This window comes from Nuphar pumila, chromosome 5 (assembly GCF_984573655.1).
Source record: "Nuphar pumila chromosome 5, dmNupPumi1.hap1.1, whole genome shotgun sequence".
Taxonomy (NCBI): Eukaryota; Viridiplantae; Streptophyta; class Magnoliopsida; order Nymphaeales; family Nymphaeaceae; genus Nuphar; species Nuphar pumila.
This window is the reverse complement of record NC_143253.1, coordinates 113,275,430-113,290,937: the sequence shown is the minus strand read 5'-3', so window position 1 is coordinate 113,290,937 and position 15,508 is coordinate 113,275,430. Positions and strand designations below refer to the sequence as shown.

General features: G+C 38.4%; 1 protein-coding gene across 3 annotated transcripts in view; it reads right to left on the bottom strand.

Annotated features, from left to right (window-relative positions):
* Window positions 1-4,298: 4,298 nt before the first annotated feature.
* The window catches only part of LOC149838189 (protein TIC 40, chloroplastic-like), a 42,709-nt gene continuing 31,499 nt past the window's right edge, over window positions 4,299-15,508 (bottom strand). Inside the window, exons 11-15 of one of the 3 annotated variants that reach the window (XR_016431944.1) lie at window positions 6,655-6,749; window positions 5,945-6,048; window positions 5,818-5,865; window positions 4,814-5,091; window positions 4,299-4,706 (exon numbers count right to left, since the gene is read on the bottom strand). Coding sequence is in view for 2 of the 3 variants with exons in the window: in XM_090006439.1 (XP_089862565.1) it covers window positions 5,032-5,091; window positions 5,818-5,865; window positions 5,945-6,048; window positions 6,655-6,749 (307 nt within the window). In the remaining variant the exon portion in view is untranslated. The other 2 variants (XM_090006439.1, XM_090006441.1) reach the window with 2 other exon arrangements.

Genomic DNA, 15,508 nt, shown 5'->3' with positions numbered 1-15,508 from the left:
CGTTGTAATTTTGAAAAGATTTTTATATGTAAAACATGTGAAAACCAGACATCAAATAATAAAAACCAGTTCTCACTAGTGGATGAGACAGGGTCGAACTCAGGGAACGAGAATATTTCGTATTCAAGCACATAAATCTAAACTATTCTTTATTGCCTAATTATAAAATGTAAAATGTACAAGAAAAGTAAAAACAACTAACTATTACAACAAATGAATACCCTTCGCATAGGGCGTAAAAAGCGATATTTACAAACCCAGAATTAAATTCCTAAATCTAAACTAAAAACAAACTTCTACTCTTGTGCTTCTGTGTCAATCAATCACTTCTGCTTCACTCCTGTGCTATCCTGCACAAATCAAGCGAACACAAGCAGTACAAGAGATAGAAATAGAAACTATACTAAACTAGCTAAATGTTAATTACGAAAGCAATTATGCAAGAAATCTAAATAACAATTTCTAATGAAAATAGATTCTAATTAAATCTGAGTAACTAATTACTAACATGAAAGATTGTAAAGTAGTATTACTGATCACCCAATTAACAATGCTAATTATTTCAAATGAACTAAGTACCTAATAATGAAACAGTAATTAAATCTAATATCAAAATAATAAAGCCATCTAATTACAAAGATGCTAATTAAATCTAACTACTAAGTAACTAAGTCATCTAATTATAATGCAACTCACCACTAACTAATTGCTTAGCTAATATCTAACAGCTTACTTAACTAACAACATTGCATCAAGTTCAGTGTTACACAAGTTTGATTAAACTGTTACGCAAGTTCAGTGGGCAATGCATCAATTTCAGACAGAACATTCAGCAACCTTGAAATCCTATAGAGCTTCAGCAAATCAATCTCTTGCATTAGGCAAATCAACACTCAATTGATCAGTAAATTTGACATTCAACAACCGTGTAGCAAATCTTTCAGTAAATTTAATCATCCAATCTGATCCATAGAGCAGAATTGCATCAAACAATTAATACAACTCTTTGTATTCAAATATCAATAGAAAATCACAGCAAAAATCAGATATAGGCTTCAAACAACTATCAGAGAACACTCCCCTCGCTTGAAATCAATGAAAATACAATGCTCAGAGCTCATTGCTTTTATCAGAAAACAGTAGATCACTGATTCAAAAATCAGTGGCTCTCAACATTCACATCGGATTCAGACATCCGATTGAATATTCTTCCAAAAATAATCGCTAGAATTTCAAATAACAAAAGACATCCACTAGAATTTCAAACAGCCGCCGGAGTTGTCGGAACTCAGAAATCTTAACACTCAGACAAAAGTTGTTGATCAAAAACTTCAAACATTTGATCGATATTTAATAGAATCAAATTGTCCCTTGATAAAATTTCAACAATCAGTCACTCAAAACAGTAATAGAGTCAGAGCTCTTCACAATTTCGATCATTGATCAGAAACAATAAATCGTGAACTGAATTTCACGGTAGCTCAAGAATGAAAATGCCTGTTTCACATCTTTGCTTGCAGTGAATCAGGAGATTCCAATCGGCTGGACTTGATCTAGTTCTCTAATTGATGCCAGAAATCAAGTTTGAATTATTTTGAACACAATAGTAGCTGAATTCTCGGTTCAAATGATACAGAGCATCGCCGGAAAACTCATACCGGCTGAGCTTCAGTCATCGAAAGTCAGATAATCAATCGGATGATTGATTAAGAAATATCCAGCTCAATTCAATTAGATCAGAACCTTACGGGATTCTGATAAATTGAAATCGATCTAGATATCTGATAGATGCTGGAAATCATGTTTGAATTCTACAAAAATACTCACCGAAAATCTAAACAACATCAATGATCAACGAGTTTCGACAGAAATTCAGTTTTCCGATCAATTAAAATTAGAGAATAATCACTGGTGCTCCATCGATCAACAAATAAAAAAATCACTCACTCTAAGTTTAAACAAATCAAAACAGGAATCAATGGGCTGTAATCAATCCAGACATCATCTGATCAAAAACTTCGCACGCAGATATTCGATCGATTACATGTGAATATTCAATCGCCAGCAATCGATTAATGATCTATCAGATGATCGATTATCCTTTTCAAGTAGATGATCTAGATTATGATTAGTGATATAAAATGATCTATCAGATTTCAAAATATTATCCTCTGCTAATGTTGATGCTTTTGCAAAAAGAACCAAAGTGATGCCACTAATTTGAATCTGTTGTAAACTAATTAAGCTAATGTAATGAAAACTAATTAGACTACAGGAAACAAGATGCGATGCATAGATTTAAATGTAAAATTAACAGATTATTACACTACGTGAGATCAAAAGAGAAAAAGAATGATAGGCAAAGAAGAAGAAGACTCACCGTAACTGGAGGGGTTAGAAAGAGAGGTTGGAATCCTCTCTCTTGCTTCAGCCGTTGTCAGAATTCTCCACCGAAAAGAGGATGAGAAAAAGAGGGGAAAATAGGGAGAAGGAGGAGAAGAGGCAAGAATGGGTGGAGAAGAAGGGGAAGAAGATAAGGCTTAGGCAAGAAATAGAAGACAAATTTTTTTCCCCCTACGTAGCCTATTTATAAATTTGAACTTTTGTCCTTAAGTTCATCTTTTTTTTTAAATTGCAATTCAAAACCTCTCTTCAAAAAGTATTTGCAAAACAACTCAAAATGACTATATTTTAGAAATTGTAAAACTAAGTCTATTTTAACTCTAATTTTTTATGATTTTCAAAAACTAAACTACTACAATTATGTCAAAAACTAAAATATGCATTAAAATGTAAAATAACACTATTTTTCATGCATTTTCTATTTTTAAATCATTTTAGCACATTTACTCTAAACTAACATAAAATTTGCTTTTTAAATCATTTTCTCATGAAACCATGCATATTTTTATATGAAATATCCCTAAAATATATGCATGATCACTCTGAATCATATAACTATAATGAAATATATGATAAACCAATATTTATTGAATGTGAAAAAGAGTCAAAAGAAATGGTCTGATCCTCTTATTTCTCGAACCGCAAGATCCATAAATCTGAATCCTAATGCATATAGATACAAATGGTTCAGTGGAAGCAAGAACATTCGGGAACTGGTTATCTGGTAAGAATTGTCAAAATGATGGAATCCATAAAAATTATTCAACATCCCAAGGGGCCTTACAAAAATTTAGAATTACACCGCTTTGCTGGAACAAAAGATTCAGAATTGAACGATTTTGAATATCAATTCATTAGTAAAAAGCCTTCTCCCAGTTTTGAATTGTCAAAACAAGAACTTTATGCAAGAGTAGAAGCCCCAAAGGGAGAATTAGGTATTTTTCTGATAGGAGACAATAGTGTTGCTATTGAAATTTGCAGCCCTTAAAAAATCCACTTATATAATTTGATCGGACAATCTAAAACTTGTTTCACTGGTAGCTTGCACACACACCAAAAATTTTACTTTTGTCAAAGATGAATGTTTCTTACAAAAGAAATTTATTTAAAGTGTAGAATGAAGCAATTTAACTTCATATGAACTAGGCATTTTCAACTCCTTTTGGCAAATTCAACCTTGAGGATGCGTTTGGCAAGGTCCATTTACTAGAATCAACTGTTAGTTCGGGCTTTTTCAATGAAAAAACATGACTTTGAGATGCTTGAATATCTATGAAAATGTTGGATAGTTGATTTTGAAGTCCTAAAAGAACATGCTAATATGTAGTAATAGGATGATCCAAGAACTGGCTCTCATAAAACCAAGTATGCAGATCACATATACATGGTCAGATTTTCAAAAGAAATAAAAAAGGCTCATGAAAAACTTGGTTTAAACTAAAGTTCACATATTTTCAGTTCTCATATTCTAGGGGTCCTATTTCCAGTTGGATCACTGAATAGAAACCTATATTAGGGTTTTCCATCAATGACAATGGATGGCTTTAAGGGAATTAATTTTTATGGACTCAAACGCGTTTTTTGGTTGGAGATTCAAGAGTCGGTTCCTACTAAATTGATCATGTGGAACACATTTAGATTGTGTCAAAAGCATATCTAAATACACCTTACCGCAATTTATTGTATCGTCATCCTCATTTATTGTAAGTTGACTAAAGATTTTTTTTTTAAATTCAGCTGCAGGTCAAAACATAAAGTAATGAACTTGTCCCGAAATTTTTGCAGCTGACCACCTTGTGATGGAGACTCGACATTTGGGGTTTTATCTGGATCACCTTATCCCACTCTTATTGGTTTAGGAGTGCGGCATTCCAAGGTTTTAAGAAAAAACCAAAAAGAAAGGATCTACAGATATCTCTCTATTCATAACTTTTCAGTAGCAATGTGAGCAAATCTAGCAATATCAAATCCAAAATCCAGAATATCACACTTGCTACAGAAACCTTGCAATCAAATCCACTGAGTAATCTACGAAAGGCCGTTGAACCAGAGAAAATAATAGCATAACTACAGAACAGAGAAAAATGTATGAGAAAAATGAAAGGAAAAAAAAGGTGGCCACCCCGATTTTCTTCTGATACGCATAGATGTTGCAAAATCTTTTTATTTCTCACACTTCGCTAGAACCTTGACTTAGAAAGGTTGGCAGCTCCAAAATGTTGGCTTATATCTTTTAACTCCACTTGTGGACATCATAACATCGCCCTCTGACTAGGCCCAGCACTCAAAGATAGAAGACTGATCTGTCCAAAAATTTCATGCTGAATATATGAGACAGCAAGTTTCTTATTCATAACAGATTTCATTGGAAAAAAAAGGAATCAAAATTAAAACAAGCTTCCAGCATAACTCCAAACTGTGTCAACATGCAAGACCGGGAAAAAAGCTTCTCAAAGATGCAAGTTATTAAGGGCACAAGATAGGCTCAGATGGTGTTGTGAACAAGGCGCTTCGGCAGAAAAAACACCATAGTTGCAGATGGATTCTCGTGGATGCTTGAGCTAGGAAAAACTGGATAAACAATATTCACATTTTGTGAAGAACGGTTTCTCCTCTCGTGAAGGAGAACTACAATGGACCACCGATCCCAGGAAATAGTTCAGATATTTTGTTAAATACATCCATCACCTGCAAAAGGAGAAAACAAAAAATGAGACTTTGTAAGAAGGGACTCAAGATTACAAAAGGTCATACATGAACACAGACACACAATCAAATGTTGACTTCTTTTTTTAAGTAATGTTAATTTCAAGATAAAGTGCAATTATTTTGTATATGCCCACCAATTTGAAGAATGACCAAACAAATCATCCCATTGCAAGGATTACTACCATAGGTTTCTTAGAAACGAGCAAAGCTCTTCCATATGACTGCAACAGTGAAACTGTCCTCACCAATGCCACTTGGTTTCCTCTGAACAACATGAACTTTGCCCGCCTTTCATTACTCATCACTGATTCTCACCCAGTCACGTAAACCAAATGCACACAGTTATGCAAATGGCAAAAGGACTGACAAAGCTTTTGTAGACTGCCTAAAAAATACATAGATAGCAACTCTTTCCGATCTACCATCAGAGAGTTGAAATTCCTTTTCTCCACCAATTAGGAGGATGTCATCCCACAAGATTCCAGGAACAACCTGAATCTCCAATGAGCACTGCAAACAGTTCAAAATGTATCTGTTTTCAGGGTATCCATCCTAACCCAAGTGCCACAGTATCTCGGTAAATATTAACGAGTAGATATTTTGGACAGGTATCCATTTCTCAATGAAGTGCGACGAATGGACTGGGATATTGTATTGATCATGAATTTTTTTTAGATGCATAAGATAAAGACAGCAAGAACTTACCTCCTTATCATTTTGATACTTTGCAATACTCAAGGGATTCTGCGAGCACTGCAAAAGAGTTGCATGTTAGGATGAATTAAAGGACATGATAATGGTTAACCGACAGTGAGACAGAGTCATAACATACATCCATTATTGCAGCTTGCACTTTCGGATTTTGAAATGCCACAGCAACTTCAGGATTTGACATTATCTTTGAGATCACCTCTTCTGGTGTAAGCCCAATTTGATCTGAAAATAGATCAACAGCCAAGCAGGGAAATCATGTTAGTAATCAATTCAAGAAAGTTAGTGTGCATCAATACCTGACATGTAATCTATGCAAATTCTATATGCATCAACAATACATAACAACCATGCATTAATCAACCAAATCACAATCCAACATTCCAGCAGAAAGCTTGTCATTGGCAAGGGTTTCTAATGACAACAAGAGGCAGGCATCAGGTTTGGCAGCCCAACAGGCCTCTAGGCCAGCATGGTGGACATGCCAAGGGTCAATATTTAGGCCCAGACCCATAAGATTTGGTTGTTTGAGGTTGTGGCCTCCAAATCTGAAACGTCCCTAAAATCTATATGGTCCATGATGCATTATCTTTCTGATAAAATCATGCACCTTATAAGATTCATAGTCCATTTGTGCAAACGGTTGATATATACATTCATTTGGTTCAAGGAAGCAGCCTCATGGGTATTACACTAGGGCTGGGGTTACTACATATTTGGATAGGTCCTAGCGAGCTGCTTCCATGCAATGAGTTGTATATTCTCCATTTTGTTTTACCTTTCTCCAGGATTAATGGAATCACACCCAAACTGTAGCCGGCGTTAACTCACCAAATTGTTGCTTGACTTCAGGGCTACTAAGATCAAAGTTCTTAAGTGAATCCATCAATTGGTTATCCCATTCACTGCTTCCCCCCATGTTATTCCTGAAAAAAGGATTGAAAGAATGGTCAGGTGACAAGCATTACATGGAAAAATGCTCAATAAAGCATCTGGCTACAAAACAAAATAAAAAGGAAAAATAAGGAAAATACAGCAGAGGTAGCCATGTTTGGATACAGAGATCTATTTCAAACCTTTGTACCAAAGATTTCATGGTTCACATATTTTTGCAAAATTCAAACAACCATTTTTATCACAATTGAACAAATCCTCACTGAAGATTCTGAATCCAACAAGTGGGTATCATGAAGTCAAGGACTGGCTCAGACCTACACTTGGTCTGAACGATTTAGAACCTTAAGGCTTTGGCTAAGTGCTTGCAACTTTCCAAGTCAGTCAAGACTCAGATTAGTTGCACCAGAGGCATTGTCTTAAGGTAGGGGCCTTGGATTCAAACCCCACCAGGAGCTACTCCCCAGCTTGCCTATTAAAAGAGAAAAAGAAAAAAAATCCATGAACAATGCCAATCTTAAACCAAGTGTCAAAACACTACCCCATATTGATCAAAATTATAAAATCAAGCACAAAATTTGCCAGCTACAACTGTCTCCACAGTGACTTGTACAATGTCTTGTGAGTTTGTCTGCATCCAATGGATACAAGTAGGGGTGGCAATCGGGTCGGGTTGGCGGGTCGGGTTGGCGTGTCAGCATACCTCAACCCGAACCCGACCCGTTTATTAAACGGGTCGGCTGTGGCAAACACGAACCCGACCCGTTTAATAAACGGGTAACCCGACACGACCCGCCAACCAATTTAATAAATGGGTTGGGTCGGGTAAACGGGTTTTCAGGTTCGCGGGTCAGGTTGGCGGGTTGACGGATCGGGTTGGTAGGTAGTCAGGTTGGCGGGTCGGGTTGACGGGTTGACAAACGGGTTGGCGGGTTGACCCACCCGCCTAACCCGTTTATTAAACGGGTCAGCCGGGTTGGCATACCCCCAACCCGAACCCGACCTGTTTATTAAACGGGTTGGCTTAAGCCCAACCCGAACCCGCCTAAGAGGCGGGTTGGCGGGTCGTGTCAGAAATTGCCACCCCTAGATACAAGGGCAAATAAGCATTCTATTTGATATAGGACAACCACTCTTCATTCTCTGTCTACTCCAGTGGATCAGACCTAATCAAATTGGAGACAAACTTAATTAGGTTCAATCAGATCTTGACTTTGGCCCAAATACTAAAGAAGAAGCATTTCACTCTGTTTGTGCGTGTGTGTGTGTGTGTTGGAGGCCGCAAGCATGTGCCTCATATCTAGGAATGGCAAGTTCTTGAGGTTAAGGGTGCACATGAGCCAAGCTTCGACTGGCTCGGCTCAGCTCATAAAAAAAATTAGCTGTTCAAACTCGGCTCGAGTCAACTCAAACTTGGCACGGTAAAAAAATTAAGAATATCAGTTGGCGGACTTCTTTACTAAAGCTCTTCCGGCTCCTCGCTTCATGTTTCTTCTTGGCAAACTTTCCGTCATTTCCCCGTAAAGTTTGAGGGGGGTGTTAAAATGTACCTCATATATATATATATATATATACATATGTATATATATAGTACATCAATACCCGATAGGGGTATTTTTGTAATTTCATATAGTTGTTTTAGAAAACAACTATTTTCGAGTTTTGTTAAAATGTAATTTTTTTTTTTATTTTTTACAATTCTTTTTTGTATTTTTTAAGGACCAAAAGGGGCTCCAACCATAGAGTCGTTGGAGCCCCCAACGGTCACAAATGTGACCGTTGGGGGCTCCCAACGACTCCATGGGAGCCCCCTTTTGGGCTCTCCTTTTGAGGCCTTTGGCCTTCCTTTCTCTCCTCTCCCTCTTGTATAAATAGGGGTGAACCCCTTGTATATTTTTCATTCTTTAGAGCTCTCTCTCTTTTCAATAAGAGGCTTTTTATATTGTTGCCTTCTTAAAGGCTTGTGCTTGTATTGTCTCTTAGTGGACTTGTGATATTGTCTCCTTTATTCATTGTTGTAAGTGCTTATAAGCACTCTTTATATTTCCGCAATATCTCATTACATGGTATTAGAGCCACTCGATTCTTGAAGGAAAGGTGTGGTTCGTGTATTTCATATTTTGTGGATCTCTTCTTACTTCTTGGAAACATTATGGAGGCAAAGATTGACCTATCCTTCAAGCTCAATGGAAAAAATTACATGATGTGGGCATCGGCAATGAAAAATAATCTCAAAGGAAAGAAACTTTGGGGTTTTGTCATGGGTACCGTTCCGGAACCTAAGCTTATGCTCACGAAGAACGAAGGAGGTCAAGAAAAGGCTCTTGAAGGAGATGCTCGCCTAAGGCTATTGAAAATCATCAAAAATAAGTGGAATTGGGAAAGCAATCACGCGAAAATCCTTGCGTGGTTTATGAACAATGTTGAGCCTAAGGTATGTGCTAATATAGCTAAATTTCGTAGAGCCAATGAGGCTTGGTCCTTTATGAAGGGTATGTATACCCAAAAGGATCTTGCAAGAGCATATTTCTTGCAAGAAAATATTAGAACCACCAAACAAGGTGATCCTAGCATTCAAGACTATTATAGTGTCCTAAACCCACTATGGGATGAATTGGCTCTTTTAGAGCCAAAATGGGTTTCTATAGAAGATATTGATTTAAGACAAAAACAAATGGAACAAGAACGATTGTTTCAATTTCTTTTTGGGCTATGTCCCGAATTTGAGCAAGTGAGATCCTCACTTCTCCATAGATCTATTTTTCCTCCTATTGAGGATGCTATTGCCGAAATCACTCAAGAGGAGACAAGGCTTGGCATGAGTAAACATGTTGAAGAAGTACTTGCCGTATCAAAACCGGGTAACAATGTAAGAACCTATAAACCTCCTCATTTTGGGAAACAAGGAAATTACAATGGAGGAAGAAAAATGATTGTTTGTCATCATTGTTATGAGCCGGGTCACATTAAACCCGCTTGCCCAAAGCTTAATGGAACTTTCAAGCCTAAGGTGGCCTCTCTTGAAGAAACTACCACCAAAGAAGATGAAGGCAAGAACAATGACATCAAGGAAACTCTTGGGCAAATATCTATGGCTCTCCAACAAATTCTAAAAGTTTCTTCCTCCACATCGGGTGTGGCTATTGCTTCTACATCATCGCCCGGTATGTATTCTTGGATCCTTGACTCTGGAGCCTCTTTTCATATGACCCCCCATGAAAATGCACTGATTGATGTTTGCACCAATTCAAAGGACTCTTGTGTCTCTACGGCCGATGGAACCTTTTTAAAAATTTCAAGTATTGGCGCTTTTAAAGATTCTCAAAAATTTTGTGTTCCAAAAGTAAGAGTTGTTCCCAAACTAAATTTAAACCTTTTTTCGGTCTCCCAAATTGCCGACCATGGATGTGAAATATCTTTCTCATCTAATGGTTGCTTTGTGCAGGATCTCCGGTCCGGGAAGCGGATTGGGCAAGGCCATAGAAAGGGAGACCCCTATTATATGGACCATCTCGATCTCCCTACAAATTATTTTTGTTCTTATGTCTAAGAAAAAAACATGGAAACTTGGCATAAAAGACTTGGTCATCCAAGTTATTCCAAAATGTATCTCTTTCCTTTTGGAAACAAATTTTGTAAGAAAAAAAATTTAATTGCAAAGATTGCATTTTTGGAAAAATGAAGTCTATTCCATTTCCAACTAGAACTTTTCTTTCATCAAGACCTTTTGAATTGGTGCATTCGGATCTTTGGGGGCCTTCTCCGGTTATGTCTAAAGGGGGTTATTCGTATTATGTTACTTTTATTGATGACTTTACTCGGTATGTTTGGATTTATTTTCTTAATCATAAATCGAAAGTATTTACCTTCTTTAAAGATTTTCATAGAAAAATTCAAAATCAATTCCAAAATAACATATCTATTTTGAGATCTGATTCCGGTGGTGAATATTTATCTCACGAATTTCAAAACTATTTAACCCAAAATGGAATTTGCCATCAAAAGTCATGTCCTAGGACCCCTCAACAAAATGGCCTAGCAGAAAGGAAACATAGGCACATTATAGAAACTGCTAGAACATTACTTGTTTCTAGAAATATTCCAAAGAAGTTTTGGGTCGAAACCGTTCTAACCGCAACTTATCTAATCAATAGAATGCCCTCTTCTAAACTAAAAAATGCTTCTCCCTATGAAAAGCTCTTTAAACTTTCACCCGATTTCAATTGTCTTCGTATTTTTTGTTGCAAATGCTTTGTCCTATTACATAAAAGGGATAAGTTGTCTCCAAAAGCAATTGAATGTGTTTTTTTAGGATATGGTGAAAATAAAAAAAGGTATAGATGTTATGATTTTAAGAATGATAAACTATATGTTTCAAAAGATGTAACTTTTCTAGAAGAAGAGAATGGTTTTGATAAAATAGAAGAAACAAATGAAATTGATTATATATTTCTATATGATCTTATTGATGACATACAAGAAGATTTCCTTGAAAACATAGAAGATACATGTGAGGCGTCCTATCTTGATATAATACCCTCAAATGATAGTGATACAAATAGGAATGTTTACTCGAGAAGAAATCAAGAAAACCCTATTAGTGCCCTCGAAAAATACTCTCAAATTTCTGAATCTACTTAAGAACCACAAGTTAGACATTCTTCTAGAATATCAATACCCCCAAATAGGTTTGTATCCTATGATTCCTTAACACCCAACTATCGGGCATGTTTAATAACCCTACATTCTTATTTTGAACCCGCTCACTATAATCACGCTAAATCTATACCACATTGGGTTGAAGCAATGCAAGTTAAACTAAATGCATTAAAAAAGGCTAATACTTGGGAAATAGTTAATCTACCCCCACACAAAAAACCTATTGGGTGTCGTTGGGTCTTCAAAGTTAAAACTAAAAGCGATGGCTCTTTGGAACGATATAAAGCTAGATTAGTCGCTAAGAGATACCCCCAAGAATATGGCATTGATTATGAAGAAACATTCGCTCCCGTAGCTCGAATGACCAGTGTCAGGACCTTAATAGCTGTCGCATCAACCAAAAAATGGCCTATTTATCAACTTGACGTAAAAAATGCCTTTTTAAATGGAAGTTTAAGTGAAGAAGTTTACATTATCCGCCACCCAGAATTAATATTAAGCAAGGTCAAACACTTCGGCTTCTAAAGGCCTTGTATGGTCTTAAACAAGCTCTTAAGGCTTGGTATGATCGTTTCAGTGATATCATGATAAAGTTAGGATTTCACTCTTGTTATACTGACACTGCTCTTTTTGTTAAAAATGCAAGTACTAGTATCGTAATATTGTTACTGTATGTTGATGATATGATTATCACTGGGAATGATCAAAATAGTATTATTGATGTTAAAAATATGTTAAAAAATAATTTTGCTATGTCTGATTTAGGTTTTCTTAGATATTTCCTTGGAATTGAAGTTGCATTCTCTTCTCGAGGATATATTTTGTCACAGATGAAGCTTGCTGCAGATATCTGTTCTAAGTCTGGGATTTCTGATGACAAAAAAGTAGAGACTCCCGAGGTTATTAATGTCAAATTACGGTTGGAGGATGGAGTTATTATGGAAGACCCCACACCCTACAGACAACTCATTGGGTCTCTTACCTATTTAACCATCACCAGACCAGATATCACCCATGTGGTTCATTCAGTTAGCCAATTTCAACATGGTCCTACAACTGTGCATATGAGTGTTGTTCTCCGGATCATCCGTTACATCTGGAATACCATCAATAAAGGGTTATTTTTATCCTCCTCTTCTTCCTTGAATCTTCTTGCTTATACTGATGCAGATTGGGGAGGTAATCTTAATGATCGAGTCTCAACTACTAGTTTTTGTGTCTTTTTAGGAGAATCTTTGATTGTCTGGCGATGCAAGAAGCAACAGAAAGTTTCACTATCATCCACTGAACTTGAGTATCGGGCTATGGCAACCATGACAATGGAACTTGTATGGCTTCGCAGTCTGCTTAAAGACATGGGGGTTGATATTACCGAAGCCTCAAAATTATGTTGCGACAACAAGAGTGTCATCTATATTGCAAGCAATCATACCTTCCATGAGCGTACAAAACATATCGAAATGGATTGCCACTATGTTCGTGACAAATACTTACGAGGAATAATTGTTCTACCGTATGTCACTTCAGAATATCAGTTGGCGGACTTCTTTACTAAAGCTCTTCCGGCTCCTCGCTTCATGTTTCTTCTTGGCAAACTTTTCGTCATTTCCCCGTAAAATTTGAGGGGGGGTGTTAAAATGTACCTCATATATATATATATATATATATATATATATATATATATATATAGTACATCAAATACAAGATTGCACAAACTATCGTGGTATAAAACTCATGAGTCATACTATGAAACTTTGGGAGAGGGTGATTGAGTCTAGGTTGAGGAAGATTGTCATGATATCGGAGAATCAATTTGGTTTTATGCCTGGAAGATCAACTATGGAAGCTATACATCTTCTTAGACAACTTATCGAAAGAAATAGAGAGAGGAACAAAGATTTGCATATGGTTTTTATTGATTTGGAGAAGGCATACGATAAAAGTATCTAGGAACGTTCTCTGGTGGACAATGATGAAGAAAGGTGTTTCTCTCAAGTACATTAGTATAATTAAAGATATGTATGAAGGAGTAGTAACCAATGTTCGCACTTGTGGAGGGGTGACAACCAATTTTCCTATAACGGTTGGGTTACATCAAGGATCTGCTTTAAGCCCTTTCCTATTTGCTATAGTGATGGATGAGCTTACGAGATCAATTCAAGAAAATGTGACGTGGTGTATGTTGTTTGCTAATGATATTGTTTTGATTGATGAGTCTAGAGTTGGGGTTAATGCTAAGTTAGAATTATGGAGACAGACATTGAAAGCAAGAGGTTTTAAGTTGAGTAAGAGTAAGACAAAATACATGGAATGTCGATTTAGTAAGCAACGAAGTAGTGATGGGAGTGTAGTGAAGCTTGGTGAGCACGAAATACCGGTGGATGATTCTTTCAAATATTTGGGATCTATCATTCAAAAGTATGGAGAAATTGATGGAGATGTAAATCATAGGATAAAGGTTGGGTGGATGAAATGGAAGAGTGCAACTGGAGTGTTGTGCGATCGTAGAATGCCATTGCGGTTGAAGGGAAAGTATTATAGGACGACTATTAGGCCCGCTTTACTATATAGTACGGAATGTTGGGCTGCCAAGAGACATCATATTCAAAAAATGAGTGTAGCTGAGATGCGTATGCTGAGATGGATGTGTGGAAATACAATAAAAGATAAGATTCGGAACGAGGAGATACGTAAGAAGGTAGGCGTTGCACCCATTGAAAATAAGATGAGAGAGAATCGTTTACAGTGGTTTGGACATATTCGACGAAGGCCTAATGATGCTCCAGTTAGAAGGATGGAGAAATGGGAAAATATATTAGTTAAAAGAGGTCGGGGTAGGCCTAAGAAGACATGGATGGAGGTGATAAGAAAGGATATGAATGCTTTGAACCTCACCGAGAACATGGCATTGGATAGAAACTATGTCACAGGGACTCGGCAAAACATATGCCGCACCCGCGTCGACGCGACGCGACGCGACGCGGGTGCGCGTGCGGGTGCGGTCAACACGACCCTGCGTGCGGTCAACGCACCCAGGGTCATTTTTGTCCACGATTTGGGCGTAAAAAAAAATCCTCGATGAAAAGGAGGATTAGGGCAAAGATTTTTTTTTGCCCTAATCTCTCCTCTCTCTCCCCCTGAGCTCGAGCTCTTTCCCAGCTCCGCCGCCGCCGCCCCAGCTCCTCCTCTCGGCTCATCCTCTCCTTTCGCAAGTACCCTCTCTCACTCTCTTCTTGGGTCAGCAGGGGAGGGGCCGAGCACCCCCCCCCCCCTCTCAGCCTTTTGTTGGGTCGGCAGGGGAGGGGTTGAGCCCCCCCTGCTCCCTCATTTTTCGGCACAGGAGGGGTTTTTTTTGGGTCGACAGGGGAGGGGCTCGGCCCCTCCCCCATGTGTTGTTTATTTTGGGTCGACAGGGGAGGGGCTCGGCCCTTCCCCCATGTGTTGTTTTTTTTGGGTCGACAGGGGAGGGGCTGAGCCCCTCCCCCATGTGTTGTTTATTTTGGGTCGACAGGGGAGGGGCCGAGCCCCTCCCCCATGTGTTGTTTATTTTGGGTCGACAGGGGAGGGGCTCGACCCCTCCCCCATGTGTTGTTTTTTTTGGGTCGACAGGGGAGGGGCCGAGCCCCTCCCCCATGTGTTGTTTTTTTGGGTCGACAGGGGAGGGGCCGAGCCCCTCCCCCATGTGTTGTTTTTTTTGGGTCGACAGGGGAGGGGCCGAGCCCCTCCTCCATCTGTTTTTTTTTGGGTCGACAGGGGAGGGGCTCGAGCCCCCCCCCCCCTGCTCCCTCTGTTTTCAGCAGGGGAGGGGCCGAGCCCCCCTCGCTCTCGCTCTCTTGTTGGGTTGGCAGGGGAGGGGGCGAGCCCCCCTCGCTCTTGCTCTCTTGTTGGGTTGGCAGGGGAGGGGCTGAGCCCCCCCTTCTCCATGTGTTTTCGAATTGATTTGAAAATTGTAATGTATTTTTTTTTTGTGTTTTCAGGATAAAAATGACGGACAAAGGGAAAGGACTTGCGTCATCCTCATCCCAACATGCGAGTTCTGCTGCTAGTTTTGTTGATAGTTGCAGTGGGATTGATGATGTGGGGCCACTATGGGTACATGTAGATAAACTCGCAAAAACTGGAGAAGGAGGTG